General features: G+C 45.4%; 2 protein-coding genes and 2 non-coding genes across 4 annotated transcripts; 2 read left to right on the top strand and 2 right to left on the bottom strand.

Annotated features, from left to right (window-relative positions):
- Window positions 1–1,639: 1,639 nt before the first annotated feature.
- Window positions 1,640–1,712, bottom strand: TRNAR-UCG (transfer RNA arginine (anticodon UCG)). The gene has a single exon. It is a non-coding gene; the product is annotated as a tRNA-Arg (tRNA).
- Window positions 1,713–5,553: 3,841 nt separating this feature from the next.
- TRNAR-UCG (transfer RNA arginine (anticodon UCG)) lies at window positions 5,554–5,626 on the bottom strand. Its single transcript has one exon. It is a non-coding gene; the product is annotated as a tRNA-Arg (tRNA).
- Window positions 5,627–7,831: 2,205 nt separating this feature from the next.
- On the top strand, window positions 7,832–10,098 carry SEPHS2 (selenophosphate synthetase 2). Its single transcript, XM_061153217.1, has one exon. It carries the CDS (start codon window positions 8,028–8,030, stop codon window positions 9,381–9,383), a length of 1,356 nt encoding a protein of 451 aa, XP_061009200.1. The 5' UTR covers window positions 7,832–8,027; the 3' UTR covers window positions 9,384–10,098.
- A 10,167-nt stretch (window positions 10,099–20,265) lies between these two features.
- DCTPP1 (dCTP pyrophosphatase 1) lies at window positions 20,266–23,667 on the top strand. The gene is made up of 3 exons (XM_061153216.1): window positions 20,266–20,445; window positions 21,127–21,237; window positions 23,175–23,667. Exons 1-3 carry the CDS (start codon window positions 20,348–20,350, stop codon window positions 23,419–23,421), a joined length of 456 nt encoding a protein of 151 aa, XP_061009199.1. The 5' UTR covers window positions 20,266–20,347; the 3' UTR covers window positions 23,422–23,667.
- The last annotated feature ends 1,261 nt before the right edge of the window (window positions 23,668–24,928 follow it).

Below are 24,928 nucleotides of genomic sequence, written 5' to 3'. Positions count from 1 at the left end.
ATGTATCTGCTTTTTAATATGCTGTCTAGGTTAGTCATAGCTTTCCTTCCAAGGAGTAAGTGTCTTTTAATTTCATGGCTGCAGTCACCATCTGCAGTGATTTTGGAGCTCCCCCAAATAAAGTCTCTCACTGTTTCTATTGTTTTTTTGTTTTTTTTTTTCATTTATTTTTATTAGTTGGAGGCTAATTACTTTACAATATTGTACTGGTTTTTGCCATACAATGACATGAATCAGCTATGGATTTACATGTGTTCCCCATCCTGAACCCCCCTCCCTCACTGTTTCCATTGTTTTCCCATCTATTTGCCATGAAGTGATGGGACCAGATGCCATGATCTTTGTTTTCTGAATGTTGAGTTTTAAGCCAACTTTTTCACTCACCTCTTTCACTTTCAACAAGAGGCTCTTTAGTTCCTCTTCACCTTCTGTCATAAGGGTGGTGTCATCTGCATATCTGAGGTTATTGATATTTCTCCCGGCAATCTTGATTCCACCTTGTGTTTCATCCAGCTCGGCATTTCCCATGATATATTCTGCATATAGGGCTTCCCTCATAGCTCAGTTGGTAAAGAATCTGCCTGTAGTACAGGAGACCCGGGTTCAATTCCTAGGTCGGGAAGATCCCCTGGAGAAGGAAATGGCAACCCACTCCAGTATTCTTGCCTGGAGAATCCCATGGACAGAGGAGCCTGGCAGGCTACAGTCCATGGGGTCACAAGAGTCAGACATGACTTAGCGACTAAACCACCGCCATTCTGCATATAAGTTAAGTAAACAGGGTGACAACATACAGCCTTGATGTACTCCTTTCCCGATTTGGAGTATGGTACAGCCACATGCTGCAAGGTACAGCCAAAAAATAAAAATAAGTAAAATAACAAAATAATAAAACAATTATTAAAAGTTTAAGTTGATATGTTGTATTTTCATTCAGTTCAAGAATTTTTTTTTTTTTGGGGGGGGCCAAGAGGCATACAGGATTTTAGTTCCCCCACCAGGACTCAAACCCGCCCCCCCTGCAGTGGAAGCGCAGAATCTTAACCATTGGACCGCTAGGGTAGTCCTCCATCTTTTTTTTTTTTTTTTTGTAAGGTTATGTAATGCACCAAATACACAGTGTGCTGCTCCACACAGCCTGGAGGGAATGACTGGGCGCCCCCTAGGGCTCGGTGTGAAGTGGTGGCCCTCCCCGTAGCACAGGAAGAAAAACTTAGCGGTGCTCCACCAAGGGGTCGTTAACACTCTCTCTGGGGGAAAGGATTTCAAGTGCTTTTTAAAACTTTTTTCGTCCTTACTAAGTTGCAATTCGTGACTTTCCTACAATGACGTGCATGCCAGGTCGCTTCAGTCGTGTCTGACTCTGCGACCCCGTGGACTGTAGCCCATCAGGCTTCCCTGCCCACGGGATTCTCCAGGCAAGAATACTAGAGTGGGCTGCCATTTCCTCCTCCAGGGGATTTTCCTGACCCAGGGGTCAAACCTGCATTTCCTGTGGCTCCTGCATTGCAAGCGAATTCTTTTTTTTTTCTTTTAGTAGAGTGCAGTTTATTACACTGGCGGGCCCAAGGCAGAGTCTCCTCTTAGCCAAGGGCCGCAAGAGCCACCCGGGAAGCCCTCAAAAAGCAACCCGTTCTTGCGACCGTGACAGGACTCGAACCTGTAATCTTCTGATCCGAAGTCAGACGCCTTATCCATTAGGCCACACGGCCACCTACAGTGATAACAAGACAGTGATCTTGTAACAGGAAAAAAATGTAATGGAAAGAGCCTGCTGAAGTGTTTTAGTGAACTGAAATTGTACAGAATCTCTATCTTCCCACAACAACAAAATTTTCCAAGTGAATGGAGGAAATTCCTTCGTGGTCCAGTGGTTAAGACTCTGTACTTCCAGTGCAAGCGGCATGGGTTCAATCCCTGGTCAAGATACAAAAATCCTGCATGCTGCTCGGCAGGGCCAAAAAATATGTATATATTGAGTTGGCCAAAAATTCATTTGGGCTTTTCCATAAGATGGTACAGAAATATCCAAACAAACTTTTTTGCCAACTCAATAAAATAAATAAAACGAAAAGTGCACTGAACCCTAAAGTGTAGTGTTGTGATTCTGAAAGATTATAAGTGGAAATAACTATAAGTAGCCCCAGTCCTAAGGCTTTTATTGCATATGAAAAACAAATGGGGTGAGTGAGGGGCGACAGACAAGGGTAAGGGATTGAGGTACAAACTACTGATGCCATGTATAAAATAAGTAAGCTACAGGATGTATTGTACAGCTCTGGGGAAATATAGCCAATATTTGATAATAACATTAAGTGGAATAAATCTTTAAGTTTTGAAGCTCTATGCTGTATACCTGAAACCAATATCATATTGTAAATCAACCATATACCTCTATTTTTCTTTAAAATGATGGGCTGGTTCTCAGATTATCTTATTCTTTAAAAGCCCTCTTTCTTCTCTTTTGTCTGCTCTCCCACCTCCACCTCCAGGTTTCTACCTTGCAGTCTTTGACCCGAATGGCAAATGTAGTTTAATGAATCTCTCAGTGAAAAAAACAAGAAAAAGATAAAAAGGATGCTTTCGAAAGTTCATGATGCAACCACAAGGATCCACCCAGGTGGACTGTCTGGACAAAGGCACGTGAACTTGTTCTGGCCCAGGTGGTTGTTCTCTGGCCAAGGAAAACTCATGACTTTCTTTGCACTGGCCCCAGTGAACATTGCTCCCAGATAGAAGTGACAGGAAGTAATATGGATACAAACTTTCCCCCGAAAGAGTCCCTGGGGGTGAGGGAGGAGAGGGTGGGACAAATGGAGAGAGTAACGTTGACATACATACTCTATCATGTTTAAAATCGCTAGCTATGGGAAGTATAACACAGGGAATTCAGCTGAGTGCTCTGTGATGACCTAGACGGGTGGCAATAGCAGAAGGAGTGGGAGGGAGACTCCAGAGGGAGTGGATATATGTATGTGCTGTGCTCAGTCACTCCAGTCGAGTCTTCCTCTTTGTAACCCCGTGGACTGTAGCCCGCCAGGCTCCTCTGTCCATGGGATTCTCCAGGCGAGAATACTGGAGTGGGTTGCCGTGCCCTCCTCCAGGGGATCTTTCGGACCCAAAGGTTGAACTCATGTCTCTTTCGTCCACTGCATTGGCAGGTGTGTTCTTTACCACTAGCGCCACCTGGGAAGCCCAGATATATACATACTTACTGCCGATTCTTGTACAGCAGAAACTAACACAACATTTTAAAGCAATTATACTCCAACTAAAACTAAATTTTAAAAAATTACCTTGGGACGTCCCTGGTGGTCCAGTGGCTGAGACCCCTGTGCTCCCAAGGCAGGGGGCCCAGGTTCAATCCCTGGTTGGGGAACTAAGATCCCACATGCCACAGCTAAGACCCGGCACAGCCAAATAAATAAATATTTTTTTAAAAAAATTACCTTAAGTACCTATAAAAAGAAAGAGTCCTGTTTTCTTGAGGGGTGTGGTGAGGGTTACTAGTATTTTCAAAGGGCCCGCCAAAATGAGGGGTAGGGCACCAGCCTTCAGGCTAGACAGACTTGGATTTGCAATTCTCACCGGGTTGATTCCTAGCTGGTGACCCTGTGCAAGACTCTCCTAACCTATCAGAAACCTCAATTTCTGCATCTGTAAAATGGAGGTAAGAATGCCAATTTCCTGGGGCTGCTCTGAGGATGAAATGAGGAGATAAATAAATGCAAAATGCTCAGCACTATCATATGACTCAGGGGACTCCCTTGGTGACTCAAGCAGTAAAGAATCTGCCTGCAATGCAGGAACTGCAGGTTTGATCCCTGGGTCAGGAAGATCCCCTGGAGGAGGAAACGGTAACCCACTCCAGTATTCTTGCCTGGAGAATCCCATGGACATAGGAGCCTGGTGGGCTACAGTCCATGGGATCACAAAAAATCGGACACGACTGAAGCGACTTAGCACACACACATCATATGACTCATGTGCTCAGCAAACTGTATTGTATAAAATATTCATTCAATGAATGTTTTTGCCATATAAATGCTAGGGTGGATGAAACTGAGCAGCCCCTGCTCTGTGGAGCTTACAGATCAGTGGAACAGATAGTCATGGTATAACTACATGAATAAAGAAGTACAAATTACACCAGATACTGAGAAGGAAAAGTCCAGAGAACTTAGAGAACATATAACCAGGGCCACCTAATCTAGTCAGTTTTTAACCCGGATGAAGTTACTACAGACGTCATAGACTGTTTTTGTTTTTCACTCAATGTTAAGAGTCCTTCACATGAACAATACGCTGAACATTTTGCAAAGAACTTTTCATAGTTGAGATTTTCATGTGGTCTGAAGCAGAGAAGATGATGCTTATTTAACAGAAATTAAAACTAAGGTGTAGAGAGGTTATGTAACTTCCTTAAGGCCAGACAACTCATTGAGGGCAAACCCAGAGATTAGATAAAACCCAGAGGTCCTTTGCTTCCACATCTATTGCTTTTTCAGTATCTCATTTGTTTAAGTTCTGAAATATAGCCTATTTTCTTCTTTTGAAAATGTTGAAATATATAGTTTACTTACAAAAAAGCATGGGAAAATATATGTGCATGATTTAAAGAAAACCTATGTAACTACTACTCAATCCAAGGAACAGAATTTAACATAGCCCAAAAGTTCTTTCATTTATCCTTCCCCAGAAGTAATTCTTATGCTAATCTTTTAATAACTCCTTTGTTAATCATTCATTCTTTTACCTTTTAAGAGTCTTTATCAAGTATGCATCTCAACAATATTATTGCTTGTTATTAATAAAATATTAATATTTATTAATAATAAAATATTATTGCTTGTTTATAAATGGTAGCCTAGTTTATGTTTTCTTCTATAACTTGCTTCTTCTTCTCAATATTCTGTTTTTGAGATTATTCATATTGATGATGCCTATACCTCATTTTTAAAGATAAATAATATTCCATTGTATGGTTACACCACAGCTTATTTGTGCACTCTTAGGTTAATAAGAACTTGGATCATTTCCATGTTTTTCTGTTACAGTTCTTTTTCCTTTGAAAGATGCATGAATTTATTTTTATAAAAAACTCTGGAAGATGTTACAAGATTTGTGAATTTAAATTTCAGTGACTACAACCACAATATCAGTACTATATGATAAAAGTTCTATCATTTATTTTGAGTTTACCATCAGCCAGGAACTTTACACACATTAAAAAATTTTAATTCTCTTAACATTCCTATTTGATATGTATTATTATCTTTTAGGCAGTGAAACTGAGGCTCCTGGAGGTTAGACAATTCGTACTGTGCTAAGTCACTTCATTCATGTATGATTCTTGGTGCTTCCGTGGCCTGTAGGCCACCAGGCTCCTCTGTCCATGGGATTCTCCAGGCAAGAATACTGGAGTGGGTTACCATTTCCTCCTCCAGTGGGTAACCCAGGGATCGAACCCGCCTTTCCTGTGGCTCCTGCATTGCAGGTGGATTCTTTACCGCTTGAGCCACCCAGGAAGCCCTCAAAAAACCCATCCCCTTGCGACTGTGGCAGGACTTGAACCTGCAATCTTCTGATCCGAAGTCAGACGCCTTATCCATTAGGCCACACAGCCACCTACTAGACAACTCAGCTAAGGCTATTAGGAGAGCCAAGATGACAGCTCAGACTAAATCTAACATTCTGGTTCCTTCCAGTTCACTCCAGGACTTCATACTGTACTATGCAGTAGTGAAAACCAAATGTAACAGTGGACTATAAAATCTATAAGTATCTACTATATTTTTTTATATTTGTGACTGTGGTAAAACACACATAACAGGGGATTCCCTGGCGATCCAGTTGTTAGGACACTGTGCTTCCATTGTAGGGGCTTCAGTCCCTGGTCAGGGAACTAAGATCCCACACGCCTCTCAGCTCAGCCAAAAAAACAAACAAACCAAAACACCACACACACGCATAACATAAAATTTATCATCTTAACTACTTTTTTTCATCTGAAGTACTTTTAAGTTCAGTAGTGTTAAGTACATTCACACTGTTGTACAAACCTCTCCAGACCTCTTACAGTCATTCTTGTATATATCGTCTGGGGCACAAGGGCAGCATTTTTCTCTAGGGCATGTCCTTGGGTGGAATCACATGGTTTGCATATGTCTGACTTTATCAGTTAAGGTCAGGCTCTTTTTCAAAATGTTTGCACCAATTTATACTCCCATAGGCATTTACTTTTAAGTATTACATTCAAATGTTAAATTTTATTTTTAAGTTCCAACACAAAAAGATAAAAAAGACAATACAATGAAAAAATCTCTGTCCCCTAATCATCTTATTGTCTCCCCAGAGATAATCAAAATTACCAGTTTCTGGTGATCATCCTTCCAGAAGTATTTTTTTGCATATATTTACTTGTAGCATTCTATACATACTTATCTGAAGTCTGTTTGTTTCTCTTAACAAACGTTATAGGCAATATAATTTGGTGGTCTCTGGAGCAGATTGCCTGGATTCATATCCAGCTTCATGCTAAACTGGTGGTGATTTTGATTAGGTCATTTAATCTCTCTGTGTCTTATATTATTTATCTTTAAAATCTGGAAGGAATCCTAACTTTATGAGAATTAAATTAGTTAATATATGTAGAGCATTTAGAATCCTGCCTATTAGAACTGTAACTATTGTCAGCATAATCATATCAATGCTTTCTCATTCTTTTTTATGGCTGTCTTATAGTCCATCATATAAATGTATCACGATTTATTTTAATCATAATTGATAAACACTTAAGTTGTTCAGGTATGTTTATAGCACAGCAATAAACAACTATCATTTCCCACTCACACAGGTGAGTATATCTAAAAGATAAAGTCCTAGAATGGAAGTGCTGGGTCAAAGGTATTTAGTGCAGCTATCATTTTAACGGATATTGACAAGCTTTCCTTCATGAATACACCACACACTCTCATATATGTTAACTTAAAGGGATATAAAAAATTTAGACTAGAAGAACCCTAGGTAAAGCTACTTTACTGTTCAGATGAATCAGCTGATGCCAAGAGAGAGGAAGTGACTGGCACAGGCTTAGTGGTGGAAATAGCACCAAAACCCTCGCAGGTGTCTGGATTTAAGAGTCCTAAAAAGACTTCCTTGGTGGCTCAGACGGTAAAGCATCTGCCTACAATGCGGGAGACCCGGGTTCAATCCCTGGGGTGGGAAGATCTCCTGGAGAAGGAAATGGCAACCCACTCCAGTATTCTTGCCTGGAAAATCCCATGGACAGAGGAGCCTGGTGGGCTACAGCCCATGGGGTCGCAAAGAGTTGGACGCGACTGAGCGACTTCACCTTCAAAACGCTTTAAAGTCCTTGTTCAGTCGTTGTGCTTAGCCGCTCAGTCGTGTCCGACTAAGTCCTCGTTTAACATTTCATTATGTTGATGCTGCAGTTTGCTTACATAGTGGTAGTAACTTAATATCTAATTTCTTAATATTCTTTCCGATTTTTCCCCTGGGCTATTTTTCTACCCTGGATTGATCATGTGCGCAACCAAGTGACCCTTGGACAAATCTGACCGGCTTGAGGTTGACCAAGTGACCGATCTGCCCTCGTCTTTGAGAATGCTGGACTTGGTAAACTGTCTCTAGGGAATCAGAGCTCCGCCAACCACTCCTAAGAGATCATTTAAATTACATCAAGGGAAGTGAACCAAAGCGTTTGCTCAGTAATCTTGCCGAGACCAATTTCGTAAGCTGGTATTAGACCAAAGGAAGCCCGCCCCTCGGTGGCGAAGCCGTCATTGGCTGGTACGGCTGTCAATCACCAGCGAGGTAAATATGGAGAGGCCGGCGGCTCCTCCCTCAGGACGTCCTGGAGCGCGTGGTGTGGCGGCTGTTGGGCTGCGCGAGTCGTGCCAGAGAGTCTCTGCGGTAACGTCGTTACGCCTTACTAACTGGAGTGGAAAGTAAAAGGGACCTCTCCTCCTCCATCCTCTTTTCCCCCTCCTTGCCGGGCAGGCGTAATGGCGGAAGTCGCGGCGACTGGCGCGGGCGGAGAGGCTATGGCGGCAGTGGCGGCAGGGGAAAGCTCCTCGGGCCCGGTGTGCTTGCCTCTAGGCCGGGGCTTCTCGAACTACCGGCCCTTCGAGCCCCAGGCGTTGGGTCTCAGCCCGAGCTGGCGTCTCACCGGCTTCTCTGGCATGAAGGGCTGAGGCTGCAAGGTCCCCCAGGAGACGCTGCTCAAACTCCTGGCGGGACTGACGCGACCGGAGGTGCTGCCCGCGCCGGGCCGGGGCCTGGTCGGAGGCCCTGAAGAGACGGCCCAGGAAGCCGGTCTGCCGATGAGGTCGGAACCCAGCCCTCCTTTCCCCACCCTGGGCATTGGGATGGACTCCTGCGTCATACCCCTGAGACACGGGGGCCTGTCCCTGGTGCAGACCACCGACTTCTTTTACCCCCTGGTGGAAGATCCCTACATGATGGGGCGCATCGCGTGCGCCAACGTGCTGAGTGACCTCTACGCCATGGGCGTTACTGAGTGTGACAACATGTTGATGCTACTCAGCGTCAGCCAGAGTATGCCTGAGGAGGAGCGAGAAAAGATAACGCCACTCATGATTAAAGGTTTTCGGGATGCTGCCGAGGAAGGAGGGACTGCAGTGACTGGTGGGCAAACAGTGGTAAACCCTTGGATTATCATCGGTGGAGTTGCCACTGTGGTATGTCAACCAAATGAATTCATCCTGCCTGACAGCGCCGTTGTTGGGGATGTGCTCGTGTTAACCAAACCCTTAGGAACCCAGGTTGCCGTCAATGCCCACCAATGGCTGGATAATCCTGAACGATGGAATAAGATAAAGATGGTGGTCTCCAGAGAAGAGGTAGAGCTGGGTTATCAGGAAGCTATGTTCAACATGGCTACACTCAATAGAATTGCTGCCGGACTGATGCACACATTTAATGCCCACGCAGCCACAGATATCACCGGCTTTGGCATTCTGGGTCACTCTCAGAACCTTGCAAAACAACAAAGAAATGAGGTCTCCTTTGTCATTCATAACCTGCCCATCATTGCCAAGATGGCTGCCATCAGCAAGGCCAGTGGGCGCTTCGGTCTCCTGCAAGGAACCTCAGCAGAAACTTCTGGGGGGCTACTGATTTGTCTGCCAAGAGAACAGGCAGCTCGCTTTTGTTCAGAAATCAAATCTTCAAAATATGGAGAGGGCCATCAAGCGTGGATCGTCGGTATTGTGGAAAAGGGAAACCGGACAGCCCGGATCATTGACAAGCCTCGCGTTATTGAGGTCCTGCCTCGTGGGGCCACTGCTGCTACTCTTGCTCCTGAGAACTCCAGTGCCTCCTCTGAGCCTAGCTTGTGAGATGGAACAGCAGAAGTTGTTTGGACTGTACAGCCTTTGTACACAAGCATGGACCATTCGCTAGAGTTAATTTTAGGAAGAAATTTCCAAAGAAGGCTGTCTGCATAGTAGTTCCAGCTGCTCTTCCTAGGTAATTTGAATCAGCCCATCAAAAGCTGCACATTCCAAGGCCAGAAGTAACATTTTGGACTTCGGGGGGTCGGGGGTGTATATTTGGTCATCTCTTGAGTGGAAAAAGCAGAAAACCCCTTGTTTCCTCTTTCCAAGAGCAAGAGGAGATTACTCAGGTTTGAGATATTTTTCTTGGCACGGGGTTAATTGATTTCTGCACAGGGAGTGAGATTATTTATTAAAATTACACCAAAAATGCAAAATGAAAAACGCTTAGATCAGAAATAAGTTTGGACCAATACTGTTGATAAATTGAAATTGTTATGAGAGATTTAAATGCAATGTCAAATTCTTAGATTACTCTGAAACACTGGCTCTTTCCTACTCTGGACAAGAATTGAGCAGCTTGTCCAATGACTGGGAAAGGAGGACCTCCAACCACCTTACTTGGTCTCTGTTAATGACGTCTCTCTCTAAACCCCTTTAAGGACTGGGAGAGGCAGACCAAACCCCAGAGCCCAGGCCTTGGTGGACATTAAGATGTTAAATCTTGTGTTGAAAATTCCTGGTGATTTCATCAATAAAGCGATTTCTAGTGAAATAATTTTGTTGAAAATTCTTCTGGCGAATGTTTGTATCTTTGGAATTATTCACCTTTTACAGTTTTATAAAATGAACCAACTGATAACATTTGGTGTTGAGAGCAAAGGATCGTGAACAGTCATAAATCCCAAGGCCTAGAGGGTGGGAGAGGAAATGGCAAAGGAAAGGTGTCAGCCATTCTTGGAAGATGGAAAGTGGGTGTAAGAGGGGTAATTAACTTAGAACACAGGAGGCCAAAGTATAAATGCTTTCAGAGGGACTTTCCTGGTGGTCCAATGGTTAGACTCCAAACTTCCACTGCAGGGGGCATGGGTTCCATCCCTGCTTGGGGAACTTAGACCCCACATGCCATGAGGTGTTAAGTTCAACTGCTCAGTCATGTCTGACTCTTTGCAACTCCATGGACTGCCGCATGCCAGGCTTCCCTGTCCATCACCAACTCCCAGAGCTTGCTCAAACTCCTGTCCATCGAGTTGGTGATGCCATCCAACCATCTCATCCTCTGTCGTCCCCTTCTCCCGCCGTCAATGTTTCCCAGCATCAGGGTCTTTTCCAATGAGTCTGTTCTTCATATCAGGTCGCCCAAGTATTGGAGCTTCAGTTTCAGCATCAGTCCGTCCACTGAATATTCAGCACTGATTTCCTTTAGGATTGATTGGTTTGATCTCCTTGCAGTTCAAGGGACTCAACAGTCTTCTCCAACACCACAGTTCAAAAGTTGCAAAAAATGCCTTCAGAGTTGGGGAACACAACAAGAAGCAAAGAGATAGGTTCCAAATACACCAAGGAAGATGGGGTCAAAGATACTGGTTAAAACTTTATGCATAGGATAATTATATCTTCACAGTTCTCAAACTTCTCCCCGTACCGTATCATACAGCCACATGACTGCCTCTCATCTCTGTAGGTAAAGGGCAGTTTGGTCTCTGGAAAATGTGAATTTAAAAAATACTATAAAGTCAGGGGCAATTAGCAGAGCAGAGGACAGGGAGCCTCACGAAAAGCAAGAATAAAGAAAAAAATGAGATTGTCTAGCCCACTCTATCAGCTAAGCTATTAGAAACACTGGGAAGCTTATATTGCCCCCGCCTGGCACAGGTGGAAGGTACTTCTCTGGAGAAAATACATCTGCTCAGGGGGAAAAAAACCTATAAATACAAACATTTAGGGAGCCCCCAGTGAAAATCCCTGTACCAGGAAGCTTCCCAGTTGGAAAGCTTCACTTAAAAACATTCTTTTTAATGCCTCATTGTCAAATAGGAGCAGTCAAGTATCACCAGACATTTGAGGCAAGTTCCAACTGGAAAGAAATCAAAGCAAAGAAGCCAAAAAAAAAAAAAAAAAGACTCTTTAAAAAGACTATACAGGGAGCAAAAGAAAAAAAAAGCAGGAATAAAAGAAGAAAAAAGCAGCCATGGAAAGATAATAAGAGAGCAAAGCACTTAGAATATAAAAATACAGCTAAAAATCTTTAAATTCAGAAGTTTTTGTTGTCATTTATTTGACTGCACCATAAGACATAAGGGATCTTAGTTCCCCCATCAGGGATTGGAAGCTTGGAGTCTTAACCACTGGACCACCAGGGAAGTCCTCAGTAGAAGATTTAGAAGGTAAAGCTGACATTTATCAGAAAGGAGAACAAAACAAAAAGATGCACAATGAAGGGGGAAAACAGGAAAATCAGAGATGGGCCAGGAGGTTTAACATATAAGAGTTCCAGAAAGAGGTAATAAAGCATATAAAAGGAAGAAAACAAAGAATTATACAAGAAAGTTTTCTGAAATTTAAAAGTTGTGTCTGTTAACATGCCTTTTGAGTTCCCCCCCAGAGAGTGGAAAAAGGCCTACATTTATTTTATTATTAACTATTGTGAAAATACCATGGATTAAAAGACCATAATAAAAACAATAGCAAATGCTTATATAATACTCTTTGCCAGGCACTGTTTAACTTCTGTAAACTTCCAACAACCCCATTTTGCAAATGAGGAAGCTGAGGTGCAAGGAGATTGAGAAATTTGGTCAAGGTTGCATTGGCAGTCTACTAACTAAACAGCCTGGTTCTAAAGTCCTTGGTTCCAATCATGGTGAGCTCCTAAAGCTTCCGGGAGGAGAGGAGATCACAAAGATCTGGTATCAGACTTCTCAGCAGTGAACTGGAAGCTAAAAGACAATGAGAAAGTGCTTCCAAAATTCTGAGGGTAAGTGATTTTCTCTGTAATTCTATAGGCACGTTTTTTTTTCCAAACAAATAGCCTAAGGATATTTTTAAGACATGCAAGGTATTGAAGTGTTTTCATCATATTCACTCTTTCTCAAGAAACTGCTGGAAGATGTGCTCCAGCAAAACAAAGGAGCAAACGGAGAAAGAGGAAAAACATGGGGTCCAGGAAATACAATCCAGCACAGGTGAAAGGTGAAGGGAGCTCTCCAGGTAAGAGCTGTCCACCAGGCACAGAGAAGAACCAGCTCGGAAGGCTTCTAGGAATAGGAAAATCGAATTGATAGAGTGTTGATATGTTTAATTGTGTGAAAAATTGTATTGGAAGGTAATTGGAAGATGTAAAAAGAATTAGTGATAATAGGAAATTGGGGCTTCTCCAGTGGCTCAGCAGTAAAGAATCCATCTGCAATGCAGGTAACACAGGTCAATCCCTGGCTTGGGAAGATCGCCTGGAGAAGGACATGGCAACTCACTCCAGTACTGTTGCCTGGAGAGTCCCATGGACAGAGGCGCCTGTCAGGCTGCAGTCCATGGGGTTGCAAAACAGTCAGGCTCAACTGAGCAACTAAACGCCAGCAACAACAACATAGAAAATTAGCAAATTAAAAAAAAATGAGGCAGTTATCAAATCTAGCCAAAAATAAAATGTAATCTAACAATAAATAGATAAATTCAATCAGGTTTTCTCAGAGCTCAAAGCTCTCAAATTACTTTCCACAAAACCCCTGCTTCATCTCAAGGCACTTCATCTCACGGCACACTCTGCCTTTCTCACTGAACTCTAGCCCATTAGCCTTTCTGTGGTGCTTCAAACAAATTGAGATCCTTTGTTCTCTATCTCTCTATCCAACTGGCTAACTCTCAGTCCTAGCTCAGCTAGAATAAAACCTCTTCATAAAAGCCCTCTCTGACCTCAGCCAACACCCAGCAACTCTCCAACTCATCATCCTATTTATTAGCTTTCGCGTGTCTGCACGCTCGGTTGCTTCAGTCATGTCCAACTCTTTGTGACCCAATGGATTGTAGCCCACCAGATTTCTCAGTCCATGGGATTCTCCCAGGAAGAATACTAGAGTGGGTTGCCATACCTTCTTTCAAGGGATCTTACTGACCCAGGGATCAAAACCAGGTCTCCTGCATTGCAGGCGGCTTCTTTACTGCTGAGTCACCAGAGAAGCCCTTTCTTGGCTTCTTAGATATTTTGTTTTTTTATTTGGCCATGCCAGGTCTTAGTTTGAGGTATGTGGGATCTAGTTACCCAACCAGGGATCAAACTTAGGGCCCCTGCATTTGGAGTTCGGAGTCTCATCCACTGGATTATCAGGAAAGTTCCTTCTTAGTTTACTTTTTAATTGTCCTTTTCTGCAAGTGTGTAAGCTCCAAGATGGCAGAGGATGTTCTATATCCCCAGGACCTGTAACAGTGTCTGGCCCACAGTAAATGCTCAGGATATACTGAATCAATGAGTGAGCGAGTGAGACACTCCAGGGACTCCTGCACCGTCTGTTTTCACACTTTCCTTGCTCTTAGTGTCTCCTAGTGGTGGAAGTTGGTACCACCAATCTCTCAAGACAAGGCTTTGGATAAGAAATTTGGGCCTTGGTTCTGCTTATCAAATGAACACAACTCTCTAACTGGTTTATTTTCTTGCTTGGGCTGGACAGTAGAAAAGGGCAGGAAAACGATTGGATGCTTCCCTGGCCTTGGTCCTCTTAGTTAACCTAGGAAGGGTTAGGGGGTTGGAAGCGAGGTAGGCATCCAACTATTCCTTGAAGAGGGCGTGGGCAGCAAAGTGGAAGTAGCAGGTAATGGGAGGTGACAGGCCTGGGGTGGAAATCAGAACAGAATCACAGGTATAAATAGAGGTGTAACAAAGGTGAAGGAGATGTCCTTGGTGGTCCAGTGGTTAAGAATCCTCCTGCCAATGCAGGGGACACGGGTTTGATCCCTGATCTGGGAAGATTTCACATGCCACAGGGCAACTAAGCCCATGGGACACAACTACTGAGAATGCATACCCTAGAGCCGATGCTCCACAACTAGAGAAACCACAGCAATGAGAAGCCTGCACGCTGCAACTGGAGAATAGCCCCTGATCACTGCAACTGGAGAAGGCCTGAGGGTAGCAATGAAGACCCAGCACAGCCAAAAATAAATAATAATAAAGAAAAAGAAAAAAAAGTTTTTCTTAAAGGGTGATGGAGAGAAAGAAAGAGGAAGAAAAAGGGAGCCAAAGAAAGAAAAGAAAAAGGAGAGGAAATTGAAAGTAGAGAGAGATGAAGATGAAGAGTGACAGAAAGAAGGACAGAAGGAAAGGAGTGCCAGGTGACCTCAGCAGATACTCAGGCACATGTGAGCTGCCTCCTTTACTCCTTGCTGAAGAGCACTGGGGAATTCTGGGGAGCTTCAGCCTCTGCCCTTCTGGATGATCTCAGATGAGTCTCCAGACCTCTCTGGGTCTCAGTTTCCTCATTTGTAAAATAGACACAGCCATACTCACCTATGGCAGGCAAGTCATGGAGAGGATCCCATGAGATACCCTCCTCTAAATTAGTATGTATAGATCAACTCAAGTACCAGGTCCTGGGAAACAAAAGCCTGACACTGCTTTTGTTCTCCAGGAGACTGGACTGAGGGTGGATCTAGAACAGGGTCACCAATCTCCCCCAAATTAAAGTAAGAAGTGATAAGTGTCATGGCAATAACAGTGAAGGAAGTACTATATAACACCAAATTCAGTCCTTTTGGAGGAAGTTTCAGAAGGCTTCCTAGAGGAGGCTTTGAAGCAGGGCTCTACAGGATGGGTGGAATTTGGATTTGGATATGCAGAGAACAGGGATGGGCATTCCAGAAGAAGGGGAGTGGGTGAGCAAAGCCAGGGAGAGTGGATTTCAGCCTGTGTGTAGGGGGATATGGCCAGATAAATAGGTTGGCGAAGGACTTCTGAGGGTGTTGGGGACTCTCTGGCCTGACGGGGCTAGGCTGGAGTTTCTGAAAAAGGCTCTGTTATGACTGCCCCTGAAAAATTTACATGTGTGCGTGCTCAATCACTCAGTTGTGTCTGACTCTTTGCAACCCCATGGACTATAGCCTGCCAGAATCCTCTCTTCATGAGATTCTCCAGGCAAGAATACTGGAGCAGGTTGCCATTTCCTCCTTCAGGGGATCTTCTTGACCCAGGGATTGAACCCATGTCTCTTGCACTGCAGGCAGATTCTTTACCACTGCACCAACTGGGAAGCCCATTTTAATTATAGCTTCCATCCCCAAGTTCAAAACCAATAAGGCCTACGGATCTACTTCCAATAAGAACAGCCCTGGGAATTCCCTGGCAATCCAGTGGTTAGGACTCTCCGAGTTTTTATTGCCAAGGGCCCAGGTTCCCTGGTCAGCGGACTAAGATACCACAAACTGCTTAGCGAGGCAAAAAAAGAAAAGAAAACAGAACTGAAGTAGATTATTGGGACCCAGCCATGGACAAAATACATATTGTCCTGGTCCTCCTAGCACACATATGAAGTGTCCTTGGAGGCCACCTAGGCCAGATCCCCATTATATAGATAGGGAAATCAAGGCTCAAAGATGAGAAACGGTCTTCTCAAGGCCATTGGCAGATAGGTTCCCAATCAATCACCTGAGTCCTAGTTTCCCATCTCTCTCTGTTGTCTCTGGGAGCTCTGACTGGCCCAGGTTCCCCTACCCTGACACCACCTTCGCAGTTTGCAGCCCTCTGCTGCTTTGTTCTCCAGCTGCTGCAGCCACTTCCACTCCAAGGTTCCCCAAAGAGCCTTACTGAGACCAGTTGCACCTGTTTGGCTCTAGTGGGGAAGGTGGCCAAACTCTTGAGTGGTTCAAGGGTGTATGTGTACATTTACATGTTTGCCTGTTCCAGCAAAAACAAAGTTCTGTCCACTCTGTCATTACACATTTATTAGCTGGCAATGGAGAAACACCTTTGTTTGTTTGTTTTAGCTGCGCTGCCCAGCACACAGTGTCTTAATTTCCTAACCAGGGGTGAACCCAGGCCCCCTGCAGTGGAAGCAGTCTTAACCACTGGACTGCTAGAGAAGTCCCAGTTGGTCTTTAGGGGATGATGTCGTGGGAGCAAAGAACTTGGATGTCCCTGCAGGATGCTTTGGAAGAGCTTTATAGCTCTGCCAGGGAACCTCCTGGCGTGGGGGTGGGTGATGGGCAGAGGCAGTCTCAGGGAGAGTTCCTCCTCCTTCAGATCAGTCTCCAAGGACCATTTGTGAACTCTAGAAGTCCTGAAAACCTGACTCTTAAAAAATCTGTGATGCAGAGGACTCTTGAGAAAGTTGCTCTCCAAGTGGTGTTTTATATTCCAGTAAGAGTTTGTCTTCTGGTCTAGAGAAGCTGGGCTTCCCAGGTGGCACTAGTGATAAAGAATCCACCTGCTAGTGGAGAAGACACAAGAGATGTGGGTTCGACCTTTGGGTCAGGGAAGATCCCCTGAGTAGGAAATGGCAGTCCACTCCAGTATTCTTGCCTGGAGAATTCCATGGGCAGAGGAGCCTGGCAGGCTACAGTCCATGGGGCAGTAAAGTCAGATGCGATTGAACACACGCATAACTGGAGAAGCTTAGTAAACACCAAGGAAGGTGCTAGGGGTGGTACTTGGCTCCTGAAACTTTCAGTACCCAGATCCATAGGGCAGCTCAATGCTTCAAACTTCAGACCTGTATATCCACCTACCTGCTGGACATTGCCTGGATGTTTTGCCTAGATCTCAGACTCAATCTGTCCCAAAGCAAATTCAATATCTTCCCTCCTACCACAACTTCCAGGTCTTCTATGTCCTCATTTCAGCAAATAACAAAACTATTTATCTATTTACTCAAGCCAGAAACCTAGGAGTTACCCAGGACTCCCTCCTATCTCCCACCTCCCATATCTAAATTCCATGTTGCCTAATCCAATAGCAAATTCTGTGCTTTCATTTTACCCAGGTGCTCAGCTGCATCATATGTCCACTCACTCTGGAACACTTTCCTCTCTTAGTGTCCATAACTTCACACTCTGTCAATTTTCCTCCTACCTTACCTTCTCTTCTCTTGTTGTTAAGTCGCTTGGTCATGTCTGACTGTGCAACCCCATGGACTATAGCCCGCCAGGCTCCTCTGTCCATGAGATTTCCCAGGCAAGGATATTGGAGCGGGTTGCTACTTCCTCTTCCAGGAGATCTTCCCTGCCCAGGAATCGATCCTTTGTCTCCCGCATTGGCAAGTGGACTCTTTACCAATGAGTCACCATGGAAGCCCTTTTCTTCTTTTTGGCTCAACTGCTAAACGTCGGAGTACCCCAAATCTTAGACTTACCTACTTAGATTCTTGTACTAGTTATTCTTATTGAATTCCCTAACTTCAAGTAGTGTTTAATGACAGAGACTACCAAATCTGAATCTCTAGCCCTGATCTTGCTTCTAACCCTTAGGCTCATAAATCCACCTGCCAACTTGATATGGGTCTTCACCTTGCTTTGTCTTAAACCACACTTCTGATGCCTCTTGTGTTCAATCTTGCACCTCATCTTCCTCATCCCAGTATTAGTCACCATCCATCCACCAAGCTGCTCAACACTCAAAACGTGCAAGCCATGCTTGATTCTACCCTTTCTCCCATCTCACTAGTTCAAAACCAACAAAGTCTATAGGTCTGTCTCTAGGATATGCATCTACTTCTTTTCATCTTCACCCACCATCAGCCCAGGCCAACTCACCAACATTTCTTGCTGGAAAACTGCAGTACCTCATCTCCCTGCTTCTTACTCTTGCCCTCCTCTGGTTCATTCTTTTTAAAAGTATTTGTTTATTTATTTTTGGCTGCACTGAATCTTTGTGAGGGCTTTCTCTAGTTGTGGCGAGTGGGGGCTACTCCCTAGTTGCCAAATGAGAGCTTCTCACTGCGGTGGCTCCTCTTGTTGTGGGGCGTGGTCTCCAGGGCATGTGGGCTTCAGCAGTTGCAGCACAGACTCAGCAGTCGTGGTGCACTGGCTTAGTTGTTACCCGACATGTGGAATCTTCCTGGACCAGGGATCGACCTCGTGTCTCCTGCATTGACAGATAGACCTTATCTTCTTATCCACAGCACCACCAGGCAAGTCCCTCCTCCAGTTCATTCTTAATACAGCAGTAAGAGGGTTCAGAAATACAAAATATGATCATATGGCTCCCCTACCTAAAATCCTTCAAAAGTTTCCCACATATTTAAAATCTGAAATAAAATAAAACATGAAATAAAATCGATGGTTGATTGATCTGATCTCACCTCTTTTTAGTTCTTCAACACCACATCCCACCATTCTCCCCCTTGTTTGTTCACTGCATTCCTGCCACACTGGAACTCTTTTTGCATTTAGAACATGCCAAGCCTTCCCTGCTTTAAGCACTGGTGTTCTCTCTACCTATTACTCTATTCCCCTTGATTTTTCTTTAACGTTTTTAAAAAAATATTTATTTGGCTGTGCCGGGACTTAGTTGCAACATGCAGGATCTTTGACTGTCATTGCAGCATTTGGGATATTTAATTGAGGCATTTGGGATATTTAATTGCAGCATGTGGGATCTACTTCCCTAACCAGGGATGGAACCTGGGCCCCCTGCATTGGGTGTGCAGAGTCTTAGCCACTGGACCACCAGGGAAGTCCCCTAGTCCCCTTGATTTATTAATAATTACTCAGGTTAAATGTCCAATTTCTCAAAGGCAAGTAACAAAAACAAAACCCTAAAAGTGGTTTGACCAATAAAGGGATTTATTATCTTATACAACCAGAGTTTTAAATCAGGGCATCTCTGTAACCTGTTTAAAAATAAGTGGTTCAGCAGTATTATCAAGGATCCAGGTCCTTTCTATCTTGCTATCTACCATAGTACTTATCACCATTTGAGACAATATAGTGTAGGAGTTAATCCAGATTCAGAAGCCAAACTGCCTAAATTTGTAACCTGGCTACCACTTTACTAACTGTATTGTTAAATTACTCAATCCCTCAGTTTCTGTGTCTGTACAATGGAGATGATGATTATAATATTAACTACCTCAGAGGGCTGATTTGAGGACTGAATGAATAGCTGTGAGGATTAAATATGTAAAATTGAAACAGCTTCCCTAGTTCCCCTAGAGGATGATATGGTTGCATGGCATCATCGACTCAATGGACGTGTGTGTGTGTGTGTGTGTGTGTGTGTGTGTGTGTGTGTGTGTGTGTTTTAGTGGCTCAGCCGTGTCCAACTCTTTGTGACCCCACAGGCTGCAGCCCACTAGGCTTCTGTCCATGGGATTCTCCAGACAAGAATACTGGAGTGGATTGCCATTCCCTTCTCCAAAGGATCTTCCCGACCCAAGGATCGAACCCTCGTCTCCGGCATTGCAGGCAGATTCTTTACCTTTTAGGTTATAGAGAAGTCCTCAATGGACACGAGTTTTAGCAAACTCCGAGAGATAGTGAAGGACAGGGAAGCCTGGCATGGGGAAGTCTAGGGGGTCGCAGAGTCGGTCACGACTGACGGACTGAACAACAACCCTAGTTCTAGTTCATTCCTCAGGCTCAGTTTTACCCTGGAGACATTCTTGTATCGTTTTAACAAACTCCCCTCTCTATTTTAAACCACTCATTTCTGGGGTTCGCCACGAGGCTCCCCGCTCTGTCATTTCGCTTTGGCGCCATCTGGCGTCCCAAAGGGAAAGTGACGCGCCTGCGCTCTCCACCCTCTGCCCTTTGTCTCTTCCCCTGGTCCAAACTGGTACCTATATCTTTAAGGTTCTCGGTCAAGACTCAAGAATTCAGGGGCGGAAGCCAAGGAACGCCCGCTTGAAGTCCTCTCAGGTTGGTCCAGTCCGGGTAAGGGGAGGGATTTAGCGAACTCCACATAAATAATTGGTCTTTCCTTTGGCTCCGCCTCTGTGAAGCAATCACAAACGCCTGTGATTGGTCAGGGGCTGTGGAGGCGGGGGCTCCGAGCTGGACTCCTGGTTCTCCCGGACCATCCCGGCTGCAGCTCGGTGGGCGGCATGTCCGCGAGTGAAGAGACGCGTGGAGGTGCCAGAGGAGAGAGCACTGCTGCTCCCGGCTCCTTCAGCTTCAGCTCGGAACCAACGCTCGAGGACATGTAAGCCGTCCTTGCCCAGCCTGAGCTGGGGAGATCGCCCTTACTGCCTCCTTTCGGGGAGGGTCCCTCCACGTGTTCGGAAAAAAAGGCTAGTAGCTGTGCTCAGGTTCTAGTTCGGGGGGTTGACCCCAGGCGAAACTTCTAACCTCCTCCTCTGCAAAATGGGCTTAACTATACACATCTGAGGCAGGGACATACCGGAGTACGGTGATGCTTCTGCCCTGCCTCAGTCCTCCAGGAGCGGGAGGTAGGATGGGAGCAAATGTAGTGTTGAGACGTCGAAGACATTTCTTTATGTAGGAAATTCAGGAGCGCTTCTTGGGGGAAGTGTCCTGGGGCTGCATTCTGTAAAATCAATAGGATTTAGATATGCAGAGACAGGATTATTCCGGGTGGAGGAAAACTGCAGAAGCAGCAACAGGAAGTGGAATAATGAAAATGGGGGTATTATTAGATTTCGATAGTTTAGGGTCTGTAAGGATGCACCCATTTTACAGATGAGAAAACCAAATCCTCTAAAAAAGAGATGACTTGTTTAGGCCATCCAAAGAATTAGTTGCAGAATCCTCTCTGACTTGCATGCTCCCATTGCATCTCACTGAGTACCTGCCAGGGCCCTGCATCTCCTCCCCCATCCCCTAACCTTGGGACCTGGGCTTCTACCCCTTTCTCCCATTCCAGCCGCCGTCTCCATGCTGAGTTCGCTGCTGAACGAGACTGGGAGCAGTTCCATCAGCCTCGGAACCTCCTCCTGGCCTTGGTGGGGGAAGTGGGGGAGCTGGCAGAGCTCTTGTGAGTAGATGACAGGCTTTCTGGAAGAGTCTGTGTTGAGGAGGGGAGGGGAGGGGAGGATTCATTTGACCATCAAATATCCATGGATCCAGTTTCTGCTCCTCACTACCAGGCTCTTCTGTACCTGGTTGCTGGGCATTCAGAGAGATGACTTATGGGTCTGCTGCCCTCTAGGGGCTCCCAGTCTCCTGGGGGAGAAAGGTGTAAAAACAGCAAGGCAGACCTAGGTCTGAGAAGGGGTGGTGGGAACCTTCCTTTACCTCTGCCTCTGGGGTAGAAAGGCTGGTCTTCTATAGAAGGCATTCCAGAGAGGGGGAACCACATTTGCACAGGTAGTGAGATGGAAAAGGGCAAGTTAAATTCAGTGAGAATGTAGGATTTCAGCAATTATGTAAGATTCCTTTAGTGTAAGTTTCTTGACAAAGGGCAAGGATTTTGTATCTGTCTTGTTCTCTGGTGTGTCCCAAGTACCTGACACATTAAGTACTCAATACATATATCTCTTGTGGCTGTGGAGGAGATGGGTAGGATAGGAACACAGAATGGTAGGATTTGGCTGGGAAGTAATGGAGTTCTGGACAGAACACCTGACCTGATTTGAGTTGTAGAAAGATCACTGTACCTGCCGAGTGGATTTGACCCCCTAGGAGAATTGTGTCAGGGGAGATCAGTGAGGAGACTGGTGTAGATGAGGCAAAAGGTGGTAAGGATCAAACCAGGGTAGTCTCAGGGGCATGGAGAAATGAGGGCACAGATGTGTGGGAGGGCAATCCATTCATTCATTACAAGTCCATGAGCACCTTCTGGGTGCTAGGTCATCTAGAATCAAGATATGGCCTTGAACAAGATGGATACCCTCACAGTGCAAAGAGACTGACAATAAATAAGTGAACTAACTTTAAAAGATATGGAACTGTGACAAGTTCTAGGAGGCAAATAACACGAGGTGTTGAGAAAGAAGGAGAGAGAAGAAAAAGAGGGAGAAGGCTGTTCTGAGGAGGTAACATTTGAGCTGAGACCTGATGGGAAGCATGGATGGAGGAAGAGCATTCAAGGTTGAGGGAGCAGTAAGTGCAAAGGCCCTGTGACAATTTGGCCTGTTTGCAAGACAGAAGAGACTAGAATTAGTGGCTTTAAGTGGGGGTGAGAGGGAGCATGGTGGATAATGACATTGGCAGAGACAGGAGTCATTTCATGCAGAACCTGGAGGGCGTGGTAGGAGTTTGGATTTTATTCCAAGCACAGTTGGAGGAGTGTCGTTTTTATTTTTGATTGTGCTGGGTGTTTGTTGCTGCATGTGAGCTTCTCTAGTTGCAGTGTCTACTCTCTAGGTGTAGTGGCTTCTCTTGTTGCAGAGCAGGGACTCTAGGGCACTCGAGCTTCACTAGTTGCAGTGCATGGGCTCAGTAGTTGTGGCACACGGGCTTAGCTGCCCCTATGGCATGTGGAATCTTCCCGGACCAGGGATCGAACCCGTGTCCCCTGCACTGGCAGGCGGATTCTTAACCACTGGACCACCAGAGAAGTCCAGTTGGGGGAGTTTTAAGTAGGGGAGGGATGAAATGTAATTTGTTCTTTTAAAAGATGGTAGGGTAAGAAGAGAAGATGAATTAGCAGACTTTTGCAGTGGTCCAGGTCTAAGGTTTAGTCTGGGGTAGAAGTGGCTGGGGATTGGCAGGTAGGACTGGGTCCCAAAAAGTGAAATGTCCTCTCCTTGGCTTAGGTAGGGACACAGAGGTCTGGATGAATCATCTGATGAGGTCTCTTCCCCACCATAAGGAGTCCAGGGCCCAGATGAGTTGACTTGTCCTGGAAGAAACTTCCTAGGAGGTGGGAGTTCACTGCTTCAAGGTGTGGGCTGCTCCTAAGAGAGGTGGAACCCACTGTCCTAGCTAGCATCTATGTGTGTGTGCCTGTCTTATGTGTTCTGTCCCCAGTCAGTGGAAGCCCGATGAGGAGCCTGGGCCCCAAGCCTGGTCCCCCAGGGAACGAGCAGCCCTTCAAGAGGAGCTCAGTGATGTCCTCATCTACCTGGTAGCATTGGCAGCCCGCTGCCGTGTAGACCTGCCCCAAGCAGTGCTCTCCAAGATGGATATCAACCGGCGACGCTACCCAGCGCATCTATCCCGTGGCTCTGCCTGCAAGTATACAGACTTGCCCCACGGGGCCACCTCTGAAAACTAGGCCATGGGGCCTACAGACCCTGCCTCTGAGTCCACAGGTCAGGTCTCAACCTAGAAACATGGGCACAGAACCTGCAGCTCAGCATGGCCTCTGAGGAGCAGAGGGTGCCTGGCCAAGGTACCTCATTCTAGTTCTTTCCTAAGAGATCACGGACCTGGGGGCTACACTTCTTGAGGTCCAAGGGCCCAGAACCTCCAGAAGATAGCCTCCTGTTTTTTTCTCCCTCAATAAAACTTTCGGTTTCCAGCTTCTAGACTCTTCCTGGGGCAGCCAGGGAGGCTCTGTCTCAGTCCATGCTGGAGAGGGGCACCCAGAATGCCTGTGAGCCCAACTCCCATGTTTTTCTATTGTACCTCCCACCTACAGAGCAGAGAGATCTGATTTCTAGAAAGTTCCCTGTCTGATCTCATGTAAGTCCCTTCCCCTTCTCTAAATAAGATCAGAGGCTTTATGTAGTGTTGGATAGGAGCCCAGATTCTGGGGCCAGGCTATCTGGGCTCAGATGCCATCTTTGGTACTAGATGATGTTCATTATGGGGCTTCTCAGGTAGTGTTAGTGGTAAAGAACCCGCCTCCCGATGCAGGAGACATAAGACACACAGCTTTGATCCCTGGGTGGGGAAGATCCCCTGGAGGAGGGCATGGCAACCCACTCCAATATTCTTATCTGGAGAATCCCATGGACACAGGAGCCTGATGGGCTACAGTCCATAGGGTTGCAAAGAGTTGGACACAACTGAAGCAACTTAGCATGCAACACGATGTGCATTATATTTTTATCTCTCTGTACCTCCATTTCCTCATCTAAAATGAAAATAATGGTATCTACTTAGTAGGGTTGTAAGGTTTAAGTAAGCTATTATATTATAGAGTGCTGGACTTCCCGGGTGGTCCAATGGTTAAGACCCCACACTTCCAATGCAAGGGACCTGGGTTTGATCCCTGGTCGCGGAACTAAGATCCCACATGCCACGCAGTCAAAAAAAAAAAAAAAAAAATGTAGAGTGTTTAGGACAGTGTCTGGTGCATAGTAGGTAGTTGTTAAGTTTGCAGTTGTTGTTATCAGTTTGCTTTTCAACTCAAAACTTTCAGGGGCCCAGGGCAGGAAATATGTTAAGGCCGGCCTGGGCCTGAGTCCCAGGCCCCAGTCTTATCCATCAGACCCCAGAGTTGTGAGAGCCCTCTGCCCTTCTCCCTTGGCCCCCAACACAGATCAGGGTCAGGTCTGTCTGGTGTGGAGCACAACAAAGCTTATTTTCTTTTGGACCTTGGAATACCTAACACTTCCCATCCCACCCCCCCACCCCCACCCCGTCACAGCCTTCCTTCCCAAGACAAATTTGTTTGTTCCACTTCTATCTAAAGATATTGTTGGGAATGTATGATTCACATGTTGTGTGACCTCAGGCACATCACTTCCTTTTCAGAGATAACCTGTGGCCTGCCTCCTTCACCCTGTTTCCACATCAGTGAAATGAAGCTTTCCACTTGACTGGCCTCAGTCCTC

This window comes from Dama dama, chromosome 10 (assembly GCF_033118175.1).
Source record: "Dama dama isolate Ldn47 chromosome 10, ASM3311817v1, whole genome shotgun sequence".
Lineage (NCBI taxonomy): Eukaryota > Metazoa > Chordata > Mammalia > Artiodactyla > Cervidae > Dama > Dama dama.
This window is presented reverse-complemented; position numbering and strand designations above follow the sequence as displayed.

Excerpts from the sequence above, each read along its gene's own strand:
- DCTPP1 (XM_061153216.1), top strand. The coding sequence starts at position 20,348 with ATGTCCGCGAGTGAAGAGACGCGTGGAGGTGCCAGAGGAGAGAGCACT. Across the intron at positions 20,446-21,126 it reads GAACCAACGCTCGAGGACAT|CCGCCGTCTCCATGCTGAGT; the intron begins GTAAGCCGTCCT and ends CTCCCATTCCAG. Across the intron at positions 21,238-23,174 it reads GGGGAGCTGGCAGAGCTCTT|TCAGTGGAAGCCCGATGAGG; the intron begins GTGAGTAGATGA and ends TTCTGTCCCCAG.